Genomic DNA, 18,836 nt, shown 5'->3' on the forward strand with positions numbered 1-18,836 from the left:
TGAGTGCCTCCAGTTGTGCTATGTGGGACAGTGCCACAGCATGGCCTGATGGGTGGTGCCATGTCTGCGCCCAGGATCTGAACCGGTGGGTCGCCAAAGTGGAGCGTGCAAACCCGACCACTTGGCCACGGGGCCAGCCCCCTGTATGTATCATTTTTTTTTTTACCCCATTAAAATTTAGTTTCTTACAGCCAGAAATTATGCAGCATTCATTCTTTGTTTCCTTGTCAATTACAGTAGTTTTCATAAAAAAGAGCCACAAAAGTATTCATTGATTGGACCTAGAGGGTATTATGCTAAGTGAAGTAAGTCAGACAGAGAAATGATATGATATGATATTATGTGATTTCACTCATATGTGGAATCTAAAAAACAAAACAAATGAACAAACAAAACAAAACAGAAACAGACTCATGGACATAGAGAACAAACTGATGATTACCAGAGGGAAGTGGGGTAGAGGGATGGGTGAAATAAGTGAAAGGGATTAAGAGGTACAAACTTCCAGTCATATGAATAAGTCACAGGGATGTGATACAGAGCACAGGGAATATAATCAATAATATTGTGATAACTTTGTATGGTGACAGTTGGTTACTTATCGTGGTGATCATTGTGTAATGTAAGTAAATGTCAAATCACAATGTTGCATGCCTGAAATTAACATAATGTTGTATGTCAATTATACCTCAATAAAAATAAATGCAGCTATCCTGTAGCATAACATCTAATTTTACACAGTTGCTAAAGAAAAGGAAAATAACCTGTGCACCAAAAAAGAAATTTTATTGGAAACTAGAAAACATTTAGAACTGAACTTATGGGACATAGCTGAAGAAGTATTTAGAGGGAATTTTGTAGTCTTAATAATTTATGAAATAGGAAAAAAGTCTAAAATTAACAAGCTGTCATTTCTTCTTAAGTTAAAAAAAATCACAAGCCAGCCCTGGTGGCCTGGTGGTTAAAGTTCAGTGCTCTCACTGCTTTGGCGGCCTGGGTTCGGTTCCCAGTTGCAGAACCACACCACTGGTCTGTCAGTAGCCATACTGTGGTGGCAGCTCACGTGGAAGAACTAGAAGGACTTACAACTAGAACATACAACTCTGTACTGGGGCTTTGGGGGCAGGGGAAGAGGAAGACTGGCAACAGATGTTATCTCAGGGCAAATCTTCCCCGGCAAAAAAAAAAAGCAGGAAAAACACAATAAATTAAAAAAAAATAGAAGGAAAAATTAAAAAGCAAAAATTAACAACATGGAAACCAAACATGTAATAAAAAGAATAAGAAAGTCAAAAGACAGTTCTTTGAAGAGACATAGAATCAACAAATCTGTGATAAGACTAAGGAAGACACAAATACAAATAATCAATATTAGAAAGAAAAAAGAGACATAATTACAGATATATTAAGCATTAAAAAGTAAGAGTATATTATGAAAAATATGGCCAATAATTTTGAAAATTTAGATAAATGGATGAATTCCTAGGAAAGCGTAATATCAAAATAAGGAATAGAAAATATCACTGTCAATTCTATAACCATTAAAGAAGTGGAATCCAAATCCAAATCCATTTTCCACATAATAGCCCCGAGTGGTCCTTTTAAATGGAAATTGGATGACATCTCATCTCTGCTTTAATGGCTTTTTATCTCAGAGTTAAATTCAAAACCCTTCTTCTTGTTGACAAGTCATATCATGATCTGCACCCCTGCAGCTGCCTGACTGACTGACCACTGACTAAAAGAGAGCTTTATGAATGCTTTCCTTTCTGACACCATTAACAAATATTTTGTATATTTTTCTCTAGGATGATTGTATTTAATATTCTATGGCTGTCATCATTTTCCCAAAAGCAGTAGCCTTGGCTCCTTCCTTGTTGACTGTAAAATGTTAAAAGAGTGCTTTTTTTTTGCTGAGGAAGATTCACCTTGAGCTAACATCTGTGCCAATCTTCCTCTATTTTGTATGTGGGTCACCACCACAGCATGGCCATTGATGAGTGCTGTAGGTCCGTGCTGGGGAACTGAACCAGGGACCCTGAAGCAGAGCAAGTCAAACTTCTACCACTAGGCCACAGGGCTGACTGGTAAAAGATTGCTTTTTTAGTGTGATACATATTCTACATACACCTCTAATACATCCCCACCCCCTCCTACCTCCTGCTTTGAAATTTTTCTTGACCCCAACTCCTGCTGAAATCCTCAATACCCTTTCAGGATGCTTCACAATAGTAGATAATGTTGTCTGTCTGTACTCTTTAGCATAAATATTCATCTTTATTTTTCTGACTTAAGACTTTGATATCACTGAACACCAGCCTCTATGAAACGTAGATGAGATAAATGTACATAAAAAGTTTGTGTTAAGGTCTTCAATATTTTTCAGAATACCCGAGAAACACATACAGAGAGAAAAACCTGATATGGCTTGCAAACCAGATGCCAGTATTAAAGTATTTAATCAAAGTTAAGTGTAATGTATTGAAAAAATTCACTCCTCCAGTTAATAAATGTCCCCAAATGAAAACCGCAACTAGCAATCTCAGAGTCTGTGCATAGCAGGGTCTCCTAGGGCTCGGACCTTGGACTTCTCTTTTCCATCTGTACTCACTCCCTAGATGGGCACTCAGTTCTGCCAGACAACCACATATCTCTAGTGCTCTCACTCGTCCACTCTTCTGTGTAGTTAATTCTTACCCTGTCTTCTGTCCTAAGAATCCCCTAAACCTCTTCCATCCTCACTCTCAGCTGACATACACCCTTGCTTCCTCCTTTCCTGAGAAAATTGGACTGTTGGAAAAGAGCTTCTTTAAACTCCCACCACAACATCTATCTGCCTGCCAACATCTGCAGCCACCTACTCTTATCTTCCCACTTATCACAGATGTACATCTGCTCCTATAGAAAGCTAATCCACTCACTTGTGCTCTGGATCCTGTCCCCTATTTCCTGCTCAAGGATGCTGCTTCAACAATTCACTTGCATCAATATTTTGCTCCCCTAAGAATGTTTCTATCAGCATTAAAACGTATTTCTTGACCTACTTTTCCCACCATTTATAACCCATTCCTGTGCTCCCCTTTGCAGAAAAACACATGGAAAGAGTTATTCTCACTTCAAATACACTTTTTCCCTTCTCTCTTAAACTTGCCCCAGTCAAGTTTTTATCACTACTATTTCACAGAAATCATTGTCGAGATAACCAATGACCTGGTCCATGTAGCTTTATACAGTGGTGACTTCTTAGTCTTCATTTTGCTTGACATATTATTAGCATTTGACAAAGCTTATCATTCCTTTTTGGAATAAATTTTTTTTTGAAGTTGGCTTCATGGATGCAAACACTCTCTTCTATTTCCTCATACGTCCCTAGCTATTCCTTCTTAGTCTTGTTTGTTGGTTCTTTCTTTCTCCCTGATGTCTTAATTTTGGAGGACCTATGGTCATTCTTGGGTGCTCTTATCTTCTCTATCGACACACACCTCCTTGGTGATTTCATTCATCTCATGCCACTCAAAGTTATAACTTCCTCTTGATCTCTACCCTGAACTCAGAATCTTCCATCCAACTGTCTCCTTGAAATCTCTACTCGAACTGTTCAATAACAATTTCATATGTATCACATCCAAAGCCGAACTTTTGATCTTCTCCTCTAAAACTTCTCCACATACAGCCTTCTCCGTCTCAGTTGATGGCACCTCCTACCTTCTGGTTGTTCAGGAGAAAACTTTGGAGTGGAACTTGACCTCTCTCCCTCACCTCCCATCCAGTCCATCCATTTGGATCTACTTCAAAGTATATCCAGGATTTGGTAACTTCTAATCATCTCCACTGCTACCACTGTCCTCCAAACCACCACCATCTTTTGTTTGATTACTGCAGTAACTGCCTAACTGGTCTTCCCACTTCAAATCATATCCTCCTATGGTTATTTCTCAACATAATAACTAGTATGTTTAAAACATGTCAGATCAATACAAAGTATAGGTTATTCTCAACACGGCATCTAGTATATTTAAAACATAAATCAAATCATGTCATTCCTTTACTCAAAACCCTCCAATGGAGGCTCATTTCACTGAGTTAGAGTTTTCTCTATGACCCCTAAGGCATTGTCTAATCCAGCTTCCATTACCTTTCTGATATCACATCTTAATAATTTCACCCTCATTCACTTAACTCCAGTCATACTCGCCTCCTTGCTCTTCCTGAAAAACACCAGGGACACTTTCACCTCAGTGCTTTTGCACTTTTGTTCCCTCTGCCTGGAACATTCTTCTTCCAAGGAACCTCATATTAAGCTCTGTCATTTGCTTTAGCTATTTCCTTAAAAGTTAACTTTTCAGAGTTACCTTTTCAGAAGTGTTCCCTGGCTACCCTACCGCAAATTCAAGCTGATCCCCATGTATATCATCCTTCTTTGCTTAATTTTTTCTCCTTAGCATTTATCACCACTCACATATCATATATTTATTTATTACTTATTTGGCTTATTACTATATCCCAGTGTCTAGAATAGTACATGTTACTTGGTAGGTATTCAATAATCAGCTATTGTTGAATGAATGATTTTTCCAATGGTTTATTTCATCCTCCAAATGGAAAAAAGTAGCTGCTTAGTACATATAAAAAACTCAAATTACACATTAATGGCTTCAAAGTGCATATTAATGTCTTTAAATCATGTAAGAAGGCAGATTGGGCTCAATGGTGCTTACCGAGAAGCAGGTCATAAGTGCCAAGAGGCCCAGGGTCAAGTAGAGCCCTTTCATCCTTCCCATCTTCTCCCTGAAAGAACAAGGATCACTCATTCTTTGTTGTCTAGACAACAGCTACATACATGACAAATAATTATCTTATCAACACAACTATTTCTTATAGACAAAATTATTGAGTAATAAATTATTTGAAATGACTTAAAGAGGCAAAATATAATTGCCAAGACATTTAATACATCTCACTTTTAATACTTTAGCATATTTGCATTCTAGGAAAATAGGTTGTTTTATAATTTAAAAATAATTAAGCATGTAGAAGAGAAAATAGTAATATTGAACCATTATGAATTTTCAGAATATTCATCATTATTCAAATGGTGCTACAAACTGCATTTCACCATTGAATATAAATACTTTATGGATTTAATGAATTTTGTATTATTTAAGTTACAATGCCTTCTACTACTGTATAGTACCTCAAGTTAGTTAGATATTTCATTGTATTGGGAGTCCATTTTATGAAGCCATGGAATGTGAGAGTCAGAAAGACTTGAGAGACGATGATGGTTTCTGACCAGTTAAGTGCAACATGTCATGAGAACAGTCTCCAGTCTAGGAAACAGGTCTACCATTTACTGAGTAGCTGCCATTTACTGAGCTGTTTTCAGAAATGGGCTGCATGTTATTTATATTGCTCACAATTCTAGCAACAACTCTAAGAAGTAGATAAAGTCATCTTCGTTTTATAGCTTGAAGAAAAAGGTTAAGCAACTTGTTCAAGGTCTCAAAGCTGTTAAGTGACAAAACTGGGATTTGAAAACATGACTCTGACTGCGAAGCATCTGTTGTGATGTCATGGAAAATCTAAAAATAATTATTTTTCTCCAAAAATTCCACAAGAAAGAGAATAAAACGTTTCTTTTTGGAGCATCTCTTCTCTAATATGGTCTTATTTTTGTTAGTTCTATGCCTTTAGGAAGTTAATTAAACTGTGGAACAAGAATAATGGAATAAGAGAATTTCGCAGTTAATTTTTAAAAAATTTGCTCTTTCTACACTATGAAAAAATAGGTTCTGCAGTTAGATTTCTGAGTAGAAATAACATGAATCAAAATAATATGAATCATGTTAAGACAAACATTCAATTAATTAAAACCTGTGGGCAAGTGAATGAATGTTATTTGACCTTAAAAGTTTGGAAGAGAAGTCTAGAAATACCTATTAGGTGGGCCCAGCTTTTAAAAATGGGGCTTAATGAATATTTTCTTTTGTCATGTTCCCACCACATACTTTGCAAATATGTAAAAATAGTATCACTAACTACACTTTCATTAAAAGCATACCAGAAATCATCCTATCAGAATGCCTGAAAAATTTTCATTAACTTGAAAAATCTAAAGTTAAAAGAACTGAATCTGGGTCTCTTTTCAAAAGCCTCTATTGAAGATTACTAGTACCTACCCGGACAGTGTCCTTCTTTTCCGATGTGGTACAATTACTAGTTAAATGGATTCTTGTCAGTTACTGTGTTTGAACATCTTCACTGTCCAGGAGTAAGTCAAGACTAAGGACACAAGTAAGAACCAGTGAGACAGCAATGGTTTTTATAACCTGTTGTCTTTCCTATTCTATTCTTTCAGAGAGAGGAAATATTGTGCTGGAAGAGAAGGTCATGGCTGGATTGAATGGTTCTGGTTAAACAAAAGAATAGACGGTTGTCACTTACTGTGTTTGACAGTTGTCCTTTGTCTTCCTTCCTGAGGAGCAGTTGTACTGTGAGTCCCCATGCCAGGTTTTTCCAAGTGACTAAGTTAAGTCTTCTTGAGGTTTTGGTAACCTCTGTTCTCTGTGGTCACACAGCACTGAGGTTTCCATAATTCTTAAGAAAGCCTAATGGTCTGAATAAGAAGAAAAGCCTTTATAATCACGCCCATTTTTTCCAAGATATAATGTGCAAATTGGAAAAGAACAATAAAAAATGAAGACATGACAGTGGTATTATAAAATATTAATGGTAGGAGCCTATTTTGTTTTTTTTTCTATAAATCCCAGTGCACTGTTTATTTTGCCTCTACTTCAGTGTGCCTTTTGTTGCAAGAATGCATACATCTGTCTGACTTGCCCACTTGAGTAGGGACACATTGGGTGTCTTGTTCTCCTTTGTATTGGCCGTAGCTGCAAGTGTAGAATATTGTCAAGTCAGGCACCTCATATCTGCTCACTGAATCTGATTTTATTATATCTTACAGAAGATGTCACTTATTTTAGAAATGGAAAATATAACTTCAGGCAGTGCTGACTTGGTCACATTTCCACCCTATGATATTTCAAAAATATGTAGAGGAATACTTGGAATATTAGATGTACAATTAAAGTAGAAATTATTCATAACTTTTATGCATGTTATTCACTTCACTCTTGGGGTTTTGTCACTTTTTGCTCTTGCTTCTCATGTAATATTTGGCTACTTATCCATCAAAACAAGGCTTATCAAATTCTATTCCTTTATGAAGCCATACTTGATGAGATTACTAGCATCATAGCATTTCTCTCTCTCATCTCTCTGAGTATTGATTCTTGTTTATTATTCCATAATTTAGTCCTCTGTCATACTTTGTTGTATCTCTCTCTCTTTCCTTTTTTCTTGCATCTAGCTATCATGGTTTGTAATTTCAGTGTCTTAGTATTACCTTCTAAAATAGTGAGGTATCTATTGTGATATTTTCTCTTCTATTTTCATGAGAGCTTCATACTTAACCAAAAATCGACCCATCGCTTTAATTTGGGAAGTCTTTGTGTTCTGGAGTCTAATGACTCTGATGTTATGCTTATGAAATTTGTTAGTTTTCAATATAGATTTTCCTTGTTTTAATAATGTTATCATTTATTAATCTAAGATTATTGGTCAATTAGCTAAAATGCAAACTCTTACATTAGGACCGGTAGTAAATATATCTGATCACCAGTAAGTCTTATTTGGCATTAAAATTTTGAGAAGACATGACAAGAGATGCATGCTAAATGATGTAATGGGTTGAGTTGTGTCCCCCGAAAGATATGTTGAAATCCTAACCTTCAGTACCTCACAGTGTGATCTTATTTGAAATAGGGTCATTGCAGATGTGATCAGTTAAGATGAGGTCATACTGGAGTAGGGTGAGCCCCTGATCCATTATGACTAGTGTCCTTATAAGAAGATGGCCATGTGAAGACACAGGGAGAATGCCATGTGAAGACAGGCAGAGACTGGAATTATGCTGCCACCAGCCAAGGAATGTTCGGAGCTACCAGAAACTGAAGAGGCAAGAAAGACTCCTTCCCCTACAGTTGTCAGAGGGAGCATGGCCCTGCCGACACCTTGATTTTGGGATTATAGCCTCAAGAACTGGGGGGCAACAAATTTTTGTTGTTTAGAGCCATCCAGAATGTGATACATTTTTTGGGCAGCCCTAGGAAACTAATGCAAATGGAGACAGAGTTTCTTAATAAGTAATATCCCGATGAATTCTTGAATGCTTTGCTCTTTCCCGCTAATATGTATATATTTATAAAAATTTCTGCAGCATTGTTGGCTTATGATAATATGTCTAAGGGTTTGAACCTGGATCTGTATTCAAAGGCCTCTTTCTGTGGATCCCAAGGACCTACCTGAGTGGGATCCTTCCTCCCAGACCTGTCAGAGAGAGTCCCGTCAGCCCTCGTGCCCGGGCATCTGCAAGCCCAGGAGAAACAGAACAAGAAGGAGACAGTGAGGGGCCAGGAGAGGACAGTGGCTTATTTCATTCACACAACAAGCACTTTTTGACATATTTCTATGGGCTGGTCAGTAATCTTTGGGTATATGTCATATTTAGCATACTGGTTGATAGCATTTCTTTGTTTGTTCTCTTGTGATTAAAGGTTTATATTTAAAGGGATCTTTCCCATTACCTCTTTTAGACCGTGCTATGTAATCCTTTAAGTAGTTCCCCAACATCCTCTATCAAAATTAAGCGTTGTCTGTTTTCTTTTGGTATTCTCTCTGTTATTTAAAAAACATTTGCCTGCTAATGGCACTGATCATAGTTTTAGTGATTTACATTTGTTTACCTCTCCTACTGGTTTTGTGACAGATTTACTGTGCTTCTCATTTTCGTGTCCTCTGTTGCTCTGCAGCACCTTGCATAGAACCTCGTTGTACGTGTAGGTGTCCCACATATTAGTTGGAGTGATGGTACTTGCTAGAATAAATAGAACCCTAAATATATAATGGCTCACGCTCAAGAGAGGATTATTTGTTTGTTTCAAGATTGGTGTTCTAGGTCAGTGGGCAACTTTATTTCATGTGGTGATTCAGGGACTCTGGCTCGTTTCATTTTGTAGTCCCCACAGTCTGCTAGGGCCCCGTCAACACCTTGTCCGGCCAGCGAAAGAAATGGAGGAGGAGATAGTGGACAGACTTCTAAGAGCCTTGGCCTGGAAATGACTACATCACTTCTCCTCATATTCCATAGTGTGGAACTCAGTCACGTGACCAGCTAAAAGCAAAGAAGGCTGGGAAATGCACAGGGAGGGGAGAAAATAGTTATTTTTTGGTGAAGAGCTGGCAATGTCTTCTATATTTGCTGATTTAAGATTTTGTTTTATCAGACCAAAACCTAGTAGATTTAAGTAGTGGAAAATATTCCCTCACATTTATGAAATGCCTACTATGTTTCAGACACTGCCCTAAGTATTGGGTTATATCAGTCAACAAGAGAAGAAATCCCTGTCCTATAGAGATTTCTTTCTAGGTTGTGTGTGTGAGACATAAATTAATTATATAGTCTATTAAAGGTGATAACTTGTGTGGACAAAACAGAGTTTGGTAAGTGAAATCAGAAGTGCTGGGTGAAGGGACATTCCAATTTTAAATAGATGATCATGGAAGTCCTCATCCGAAAAAATGACAATTGATCAAAAACATGAAGAAGGTGAAGGAATGAATCCTCTGGTTTCTGGAAGAAGACTATTTTTGGCAGAGAACTGCAATGCAACAGCCCTGAGGTAGGAGTGTGCCTGGTATGGTTGAGGACCAGCAAGTGGGCCAGTATGGGTTAGAGGGAGTGACCAAGGAGGAAGCAGAAGATGTTGACAGAGAGGAAATGGCCCAGATCATGTAGGACTTTACAGACCATTGGATGAGATGGGAGCCATCGCATGATTTTGAGCAGAGCAGTGACATGATTTGAGTCTTGTTTTAAAAAGATATCTGTGGCTGTAATATGGAGAGGATAGCAGGAGAGAGGCAAGGCTGGAGGCGGAGATACCAGTAATATGCAATAACCTGCACAGAAATGATGATGACTTGGACACGGGTGGGTGCAGGGTGGCAAAAGTGGTTAGATTCTACATCTTTTTGAAGGCAGAGCCAGCAAGTTTTGCTGATAGGTTGGATGAAGCAGTTGAGAGAAAGAGAGGGGCCATGATTTTTGGCTCAATCCACTGGAAAGATGAAATCGCCTTTAACTGAGGTAGAGGAGTATATGTGTGTGTGTGCGCGCATGCGTCTGTGTGTGTGTGTGTGTGTTGGAGAGGGAGATGAGGAATTCTAGTTTAGACATGTATAATTTCAGGCTGAAACAAATAATTACATTCTTTCGTCATAGCTAATTGTATCTTTAATTTCAAAATCTGGAGCTAATCTTGAAACAAGTCATAAAATTCTAATTGAATTACATTTCTAGCTTTGCTGTTCTATCTAGAGTTTACCTTTTGGTGTCAGTCTCTTGTCTTCTTGACACTCTACTCCATCTTCTGAGATTGCGCCTCTCCAATCACACAGCCTCCTGGAGACACTCCTGATGATGATATCTTTTTATCCATCTTTCTTCCTTATGCACCGAGTAAGGATCCCATGGTGTCATACTCTCACTCTCTCTTTTTTCCTACTGTGTTTTGTCCCTCTCTCTATAGATTCCTAAACTTAGGGAGGGTCTATGTATGATATTTTCACAGGGGCCCTGCAGAATTCAGAAACCTGGACATAGTAGCCGACATGCTTTAAAACCATTGCATTCTGGTACTGTGATTTCTGCTTATGGCAATATACACAGTTAGCAAATGACATATTTTCAGTGTTTCATATATGTTAGTATTCCTCAATTATGCAAAAACAAAAGTGAAGCAAATGAGAAATTATATAATATAATTGGCTTATGAATTTGGTGATATATTTTGTGAGGTAACTATGGGGCACTCATCTTTCTAAATAGGATTCTTCAAGGATTAACTATCCATAAAGTTGATATTGTCACAGTCACAATATCCGTAAGAATGTCTATCTCAGGAAGGTTAGCAAAACAATTTGTACTTTGCCGTGAATGGCTCATTGGGGTTTTCAATCTTTTCCATTTAGTCTGCAAGGTACTTGCATTGATTTAAAACTTTTTGAATGCGTTGTTAAATCAACTTCCTTTCCTATTTTTGTGTCCTTGATCTGAGGATTTCTAAGATGTTAAGGACTCCCCCATAATTGTGGATTGGTCAATATCTCATTTATATATTTTTCTTTATACTTATGTTAGGTGTTTAGAAGTTTATTTATATATTTATAAATAACATATAATATTATATATTATAATATATGTAATAATATAGAAATAATATATAATAAATAATTATAATATCATAAATAATATATATTTAGGTGGATTGTGAGTTTTATCATGTGAAATATCCCTCTCTGTCCTATTTAATGTGTTTAACTTTGAGTTCTCTTTTGTCTACAAGAAATACAATTTATTTTTTCCAGCTTTATTGAGATATAGTCAACATATAACACTGTGTAAGTTTACAGCATACAGTGTGTTGCTTTGATACACATATATATTGCAATGCAATTACCACTGTAGCATTAGCTCACATTTCCATCCAGTCACATGATTACCATTTCATTTTTGCGGTGAAAACATTTAAGATTTACTCCCTTAGCAACTTGCAAATATATGATACAATATTGTTAAATACAATCACAATGCTGTGCATTAGATCCCCAGAACTTGTTCATCTTATAACTGGAAGTTTGTAATCTTTGACCAACATCTCCCCAGTTCCCTCAGCCCCCAGCCCCTGGGAACTACCATTCTACTCTCTGTTTCTATTATTTTTGTAGTTTGGATTCCACGTATAAGTCATATCATGAAGTACTTGTCTCTCTCTGGTCTCAAAATTCTTTTAGTCATTCTTGCCTTTTATTTGTTAGCTATAGCTTAATATAAAATTTTCTCATCCTTTATTTTCAACCTTTTGGTGTCACTTTGTTTTAGATGTGCATCTTGCAAAAGCACATAAATGGATTAGATTTTTATTAAGTTTCTTAAAAGCTGCGAAAACTTCTATTTTTAAGTAGAGAAGTAGAGCACGTTTCTATTCATTGTGATTAGTTATGCTTGACTTCCACTTAATCTTTTATGTTTTATATTTACCTTAATTTTTTATACCTTTCATTACCTTTGTTGTATTGATTGTGGTCTCTTTGTTTCTTCTTTTTCCTCGAGTTTTAAAATTTATACATTATATGTGTAGATGTTAAGTAACTAACCTTACATTTAAAATGAACATATTTACATTTTCTATTAAATTCTGGAGTTTGTCACTAGCTATATTTTCCATGTGAACAGATAAGGTTTTCTTTTCAGGCCTTCACTGGATCTTTCCTTTCACACCAACTCACATTTTGATGGAAATTAAGAATTTATTTCTAGATTGTTATGAATTATTTCTATATTATACATCAATAATCATTTAGAATTAACTTATGTTTAACTCTTTCCTCTGGTCACTCATGTTTCTGGTAATGCTACATCTTCCTTTTTATTTTTCTTTTAGATGGAGATTATCCTCAAATAATTCTTTCGGAAAGTGTTTTAAGTATTACATTTCAGCTGTTTTACATGTGCTTTGAGTATAAATTTCATTTTACGTCCTTGGTTGCAAGCAAGATAATAGTTCTGTCTTGTTTCTCTTAGTCCATTCTGGCTCCCATAACAAAAGAACCATAGACTGAGTGACAATAGAGATTTATTTCTTATGATTCTGGAGGTTAGAAAGTCCAGGATCAAGGTGCTGCAGATTCAGTGTCTGGTGAGGGCCCGCTTCCCGGTTCATAGGTGGCCGTCTTCTCTCTGTGTCTTCACCTGGTGGAAGGGACGAGGGATCTCTTGGGGCCTCTTTTGTAAGAGCACTAATCCCATCCATGAGGGCTTTGCTCTCATGACCTAATCAGCTCCCAGAGGCCCTACTTCCTAATACTATCATCTTGGGGTTAGGATTTCCACATAGGCCTTTTGGGGGGGACACAAATATTCATGCTATAATATTATCATCATCATTATTATTAAAATAATTCAATTTTACAAGAATAGTGGCACAAACTTAACACAAGTCAACTTGTGGGTCTGCCGAACTTTTTCTCAGGCATTATGCTGCTTTTCTGATAGAGGTTGGGGAAGACTTCTGAGCCTCTAAGTTGTTTATGTGGGTGTTTACTGAGATGTTCATCATCTCCTCTGGTTTTTAATCGCCTAGTTATGCAAATAGTCACTAGGTCCCTCTTTCTACTCCTTCTGCCTGGACCCTCTAGGTCCACTGGCATTCTCTCCAACTTCTGTGCCGCACTGGAGATGTGAGAGCTGTGCATACTCTACCCGTTGTCCCATGAATTATGCCATCTTCCACTCTGGCTGGTGCAAACAGGCACTCACTATTCCTGGCCCTGTGTCAGCACTGGGCACTGTTTCTCTTAATCCTCTTATATGATTCTTTCCCCAGTTTTTGACAGTATCTTCCCACACATCTGTCAATCATTACTCTATTGAATATGTGAGGGGAACTCTGGGGTCTTCTCTCCATGCAGCAATCTCTTTTCTTATACTCTGACACTCAAGTTGCCTTGCTTTCTCCAGACTTTCAGCTTCCTATCCTCAACTCACAGAGTTCTCCAGGTTCCCCTTGGGATCTCCCTCTCTGCACCCTGGCAACTCAATGCCAGCAAGCTAGAGAAATCACAGGGCTCACCTCATTTGTTTCTCATCTCTGAGGATCCCTGTCCTATTTTGCTTGATGTCCAATGTCTTGAAAACCATTATTTTATACATTTTGTGTATTCTTTTTTGTTTTTTCTTTTGATTATTTTAGGCAGGAGACTAAATCATGTCCCTGTTCTTCATCATGGTCAGAAGTGAAAGTTGGTCCAGCGCATTTGATAACTGATGTAATAGAGGTAAATGCATAAACTCTTTGGAAAATAGATGATGGAGAATTTATTTCTTGGGTAGCTTGGAGAATGATAAGAAAAATCTTGATAGAAGAGGGTACTTTATAATTGGGTTTTTCAGTGTGGGATTTTTTTCCATCAGTTGTATGGGGAGCGTAATAAGGACAAAGTCTTCTAAATGGGGGAAAATCGTTAGCAAAGGCAACCATCCTACCTTCTGATCCCCACCTCCTGTTTTTCTGCCTCACTTTCTGTAGTACCTTGACACAAGCAATCTTTCAATCCTGATCACAAGGGCCTACCTTTATCATCCCCATCCCTTCACTTTCCTCTTTATCTAGGTTATATTCCATGAACAGTTAAAATCACCACCTTGCATATACCCTTAATTCCCTTGCTTCCTTTTTGCTTAGCCTTATTCACTTGGCAAAACTCCAGCTTCAGTTAAACTCAACTGTCTGCCTAGCTTATATGAGTACTTGTGAAGCTGGGTGTCATTGGAGAAAAACACACCATCATTATGAGTGGATTTAATTTTTTCTAATTTTTTTTGGTGGTAAAATACAATAAAAAAATTTACCATTTGACTGGATTGAGTAAACTTTTTTCTATGTATAATATATATATAGGAAAGTGTCAATACACATCATAAATGTATAGCTTGATGGAATTTTACAAAGTGAGCATATCCATGGGCCAGGAGCCAGATGAAAAACAAAACATCACCACTATTCTAGACCCAGCTCTCATATCTCTTCCTGGCTGGACTCAATTTCAATTCAGGAGTATAAAACTCAAGGTGCCTAACAGTCACACTCTAGTTCACTAGTGCAGTCACTCTTTTACTTTTCTAGATGACTCTTTCATACTTTCTCTTTTTTATTTAGGAGTTTTGTACTCTTCATTCAAGCAATCAAAACGAGCTTCAGTAAGCTCTCATGACCATATCGATGGTCATATCCTAGGTCTCCCACCTGTGCATCTGTGTTACATCCACTCCTGTTACTGTGGACAAACTCTTTGCTCAAGGCAATAGCCAGATCTTCCCTTTGTGCACTAGGCTCCATCCATTCTTTCCTACTTAACAGACATTCTCTCTTCTCTCTCTATCATCATAATTTTTCTCTCTTCTGTATTTTTCCTATTGACATGTATATTAGTATTTCTCTCATATCGCTGTCTTCTTTTCTGTTCCCATTTTCTCTTGAACCTACTCCAACCAGGCTTTCACTCCCATCACTCCATCAATTTCCATGGTAAGGTCATCAATGATCTTCATAATTCTAAATCCAATGGTCATTCAATCTCTCCATATCATTTACCTCTTTCTTTTGTGGAATTCTTTGTTCTTTTGGCTTCTAACACGTTACATGTCGTGTTTTCCTCCTGTCACATAGACTAGCTCTTCCAGTCTCCCTTGGTTTTTATTCCTTCTGTCTCCACCTAGCCTGTAAATGTTGGAATAACCAAGCACAATCTCTAAATTGTTTCTCTTTTTAATGTTTATCCCTTTCTATTTTGTTCATTTCCTTGTTGATATCATCTGTTCACTAGGATTCACACACTGCTATATTCAAACACCTTGAGCCCTGGACTTTTCTCTTTAATGCCAAACTTGTATATCCAAATGCTTATTAAGTTTTCACTTGGATATCTGGTAGGTATTTCACCATTGACAGATCTGAACTGAGCTATTAAGCAACCTCTCCTCCTTGAAAATCCACAAGAACACTTCAACTTTTCCTCCTGCAGTTTTCTCTGTCTTAGTTAATAGCAAAGTCATTTTTCTAAGTGCTCAGGTGAAAAAACTCAGAGTTAAACTTGAGGGAAACTTGATTCCTCTTTTTTATCCAACGCCCATTTGCAAACTGTCAGCTCTTCTTTCAAAATATATCCAGACAGAATGTGACAACTTCTTGCTATTTCCACTGCTGCCATTCTAGTGCAAGCCACCAATATACCTTCCTTTGGATTATTGTAGTGGTCTTCTATCTGGGCTTCTAGTTTATACCCTGTCTCCCTTCAGTCTTTTTTCTCAACTTACAAGTTAGAACTTCTATAAGACTGAGGCAGTGAGAAAGAGTTTATTGAGCATTAATAGCTTGTTTGATAAGTGAACGTTAAACTTAAGAGAGTGAGAGATACCCAAAGAGAATTTTTAGGAAGTTTTTAAAGAGAAGTGCCATCCACTATGCTACTTAGACAAACTTACAGTGAAGACTTATGCTGTTTATCTAGTATCTTGTCAAATTGTGGTTTCTCTGAAGTCAAAACCACCGAAAGTATGCCCCAAAAGATTTTATAATCTCTCAGTGAAAGGTTAATTTAATTCATTAATCAAAGGCATTGGTATTTTTTTCCCCTAAACCTTATGGCTTATCTTCAAAGAACGTAATTTTTACTAAGAAAATTTGGATATAAAAGAAATGTCATTAAAAACACCATATTCCTAAGTACTTCCATAATTAGCTTTAATTGTTGCCAGTTACATATTTCTGTAAAATTATGTATTTAAAACAGATAACTGTCCAAATTATGTTGATGTTAAACTCTGGATTATGTATTTCTGTTTAAATGTCAATGTCTAGCCTCCTTTAAAGAAGCTCTAACTCTGGGATGAATGGCTCTCTATGACATTTAATCCACTTGTTTTCAACAAAGAAAATTCATTTCTCACTTTATATGTTTGTAGAATTATAATTCATGACCAATGTTAAAAAAATATCACCTTAAAAAAACCCATAATTTAAGTTGAGAGCAGGTTTGTTTTGCTAACCTTCACATAGGAATCGTGTTTCTGAAAGATATTTAGTTATAAGTGGGTTAGCTTAGTCTAGAAGGTATTTGGTATATTTGTATGAGGAGAAAGAAAGTTTGGGAGGGGTGTTGTTTGCTTCTTGACATCTACTATTTTCACATCTATTTTCAATAATAAAAAAGATTTACTTCCATTTTAATTGTTTGAATAAGTATGATTTCCCTTCTCATGTTATAAGCTCTTCACAATCATTTGGTGTTTCAATTCACTGCCGTTTTCACTGATCAGTAATACCCAATTTCCTCTTCTGAACAAACTCAAACTAGGTTGGAATTTATGTGAGTGGGTTTCTCAGAATGACCCTACTTCCAAGTGTTTTCTGGTTAGAAGTGGTTTGGGCCTAGTCTGGAGGACTTTCAGTGTATTTGCTTGGTGGCTTGGGGGCTGAAGACATTTTGAGGAAAAATGATAGGAGAGTAGAGGAGGATGTCTCCCTGGGGCTAGTTCTGGGATGACCTCATGTTATCTGAGGTTTCTGAGCCACTGTAAAGAACGACAGTGGTTTCCAGACATCTTTACTCTTCTCAGCCATCTCAAGTTTCTTGAAGTATGGAGTTTGTGTAGACTATGGCCTTCACCATATAGAGTAATGACTATAATAATAGAGCATAGTCGAGTTTTTGAAAGGGATGCTTATTTAATTTCAGATTAAAGACAGCTTCATTAAGGTTGTAAAATATAGAAATGTAGAAAAAAATAAAGTGAAAAAATAACATAATCTAACTATTTCAAAGATAACCATCAAAAATATTTTAATATATCTTTTTAGTCTGTCTTTTAACTATGTGTAGATCCTTAAAAAGAAAATTTTAATAATTGCTATAATTTCACACTCACTAGAAATAACAGTTGTTATAAATATGTATTTAATTGAGATATTTTCTTCTTTAGTACTATAGCACTTCTGCATACTCATAATTCTTTTTGACTCAAACTTTAGAAATGAAAAGAAAAAGTTAAAATCATAGAAATGTTGGCTACAAGACAATTATTGGTTCCAGAATTACTGTGATCTATTATTATGATGGTGGCAGGCAGATATAAATAAAGTGATGCTGGGGAGGAGACATTATTAGGTGTGGGAGAGACTTTCATAACGTGATTCCCATTGAATAATTGGTAGATGAAATATTATCAAGGGTATTCATAATAATTAGTTGTGTTGCTTCCATAATCTTCTGTGGTAGTCTCATAATCAAGTGTAGTAGTGTCATAAAATGTGCTTGGAGTAATTGTCATATGTCATCAATTGTGTTAAATACACTGGCTGCAGCACCAGTTGGTGGCGTTGTGGTTTCAAGGAAGGCAGCATGAAGTGTGGAGGAGGCAGACGTGCTGGCGGATGTGCTGAGGGCGAAAGTGGTGTCAGATGGAGTGGTGATTGTTGATGCAATGCTGGCTGGTGTGGTGGGGGAGATGAAGTGGTGATGGCAGTAGTTGAGGCTGCAGGTGTGGTATGGATGGCAGCAGATTTGGTAGAGAAAGCAGTCATAGGAACGACAGCTTTGGTTGTGGCAAAGGGAACAGAAATGTCCTTGGTATTATTTCTTGTACTTATACCTGTGGAATAAGTACCAGTGGATGGTACGGTACTGACAACTGATGTAACTATAACAGGGCTTATTATAAGGCAGTAGGAACAGGTGTTGAAAACATGTTTGTTTCAGGTTCAAGATTACCAGCGGTTATAAAAAACGAGGCATCATCATTTGCAGTGTTGGCAGTGGTGACCATTGCAGTATTAGATGGAGAGGTTGAGTTGAGTTGGATAGTGGCTGCAAATGCAGCGCTGGTAATAGCAGACAGAGCAGAAGCAGAGTATGGGGTAGTAGGGACAGGGTGATAGTTGTAGGGAGTGGGGTAGCAGCGGTTACTCTGAAGGTGGTAGGAGAAGAAGTAGTGACCGATGTTGTCTTGACAGCAGCAGCAGCAGCAGTAGTGGTAGTAAATGTGGTTCTTGGAATGATGGTGGGAGAAACAGATTTTTCAGCAGTTGTCACGCTTGTAACCTGAATTGTAATAACAGGTATTGTGCCAACAGATTGAGACAATAGGGTAGGTTTGG

General features: G+C 37.2%; 1 protein-coding gene across 7 annotated transcripts in view; it reads right to left on the reverse strand.

Annotated features, from left to right (window-relative positions):
• The window catches only part of LOC139044855 (mucin-22-like), a 59,854-nt gene that overhangs the window by 10,489 nt on the left and 30,529 nt on the right, over nt 1-18,836 (reverse strand). For 3 of the 7 annotated variants that reach the window (XM_070505711.1, XM_070505707.1, XM_070505709.1), the window contains 4 exons: nt 10,449-10,537; nt 8,367-8,430; nt 6,445-6,616; nt 4,719-4,788 (listed from right to left, as the gene is read on the reverse strand). In XM_070505711.1, coding sequence (XP_070361812.1) covers nt 4,719-4,781 — 63 coding nt within the window. In that variant the 5' untranslated portion in view covers nt 4,782-4,788; nt 6,445-6,616; nt 8,367-8,430; nt 10,449-10,537. Of the gene's footprint in view, nt 1-4,718; nt 4,789-6,179; nt 6,284-6,444; nt 6,617-8,366; nt 8,431-10,448; nt 10,538-18,836 lie in introns of those variants that run through there. The other 4 variants (XM_070505712.1, XM_070505708.1, XM_070505710.1 and 1 more) reach the window with 2 other exon arrangements.

The sequence above is a fragment of the Equus asinus genome, chromosome 3 (genome assembly GCF_041296235.1).
Source record: "Equus asinus isolate D_3611 breed Donkey chromosome 3, EquAss-T2T_v2, whole genome shotgun sequence".
Taxonomy (NCBI): domain Eukaryota; kingdom Metazoa; phylum Chordata; class Mammalia; order Perissodactyla; family Equidae; genus Equus; species Equus asinus.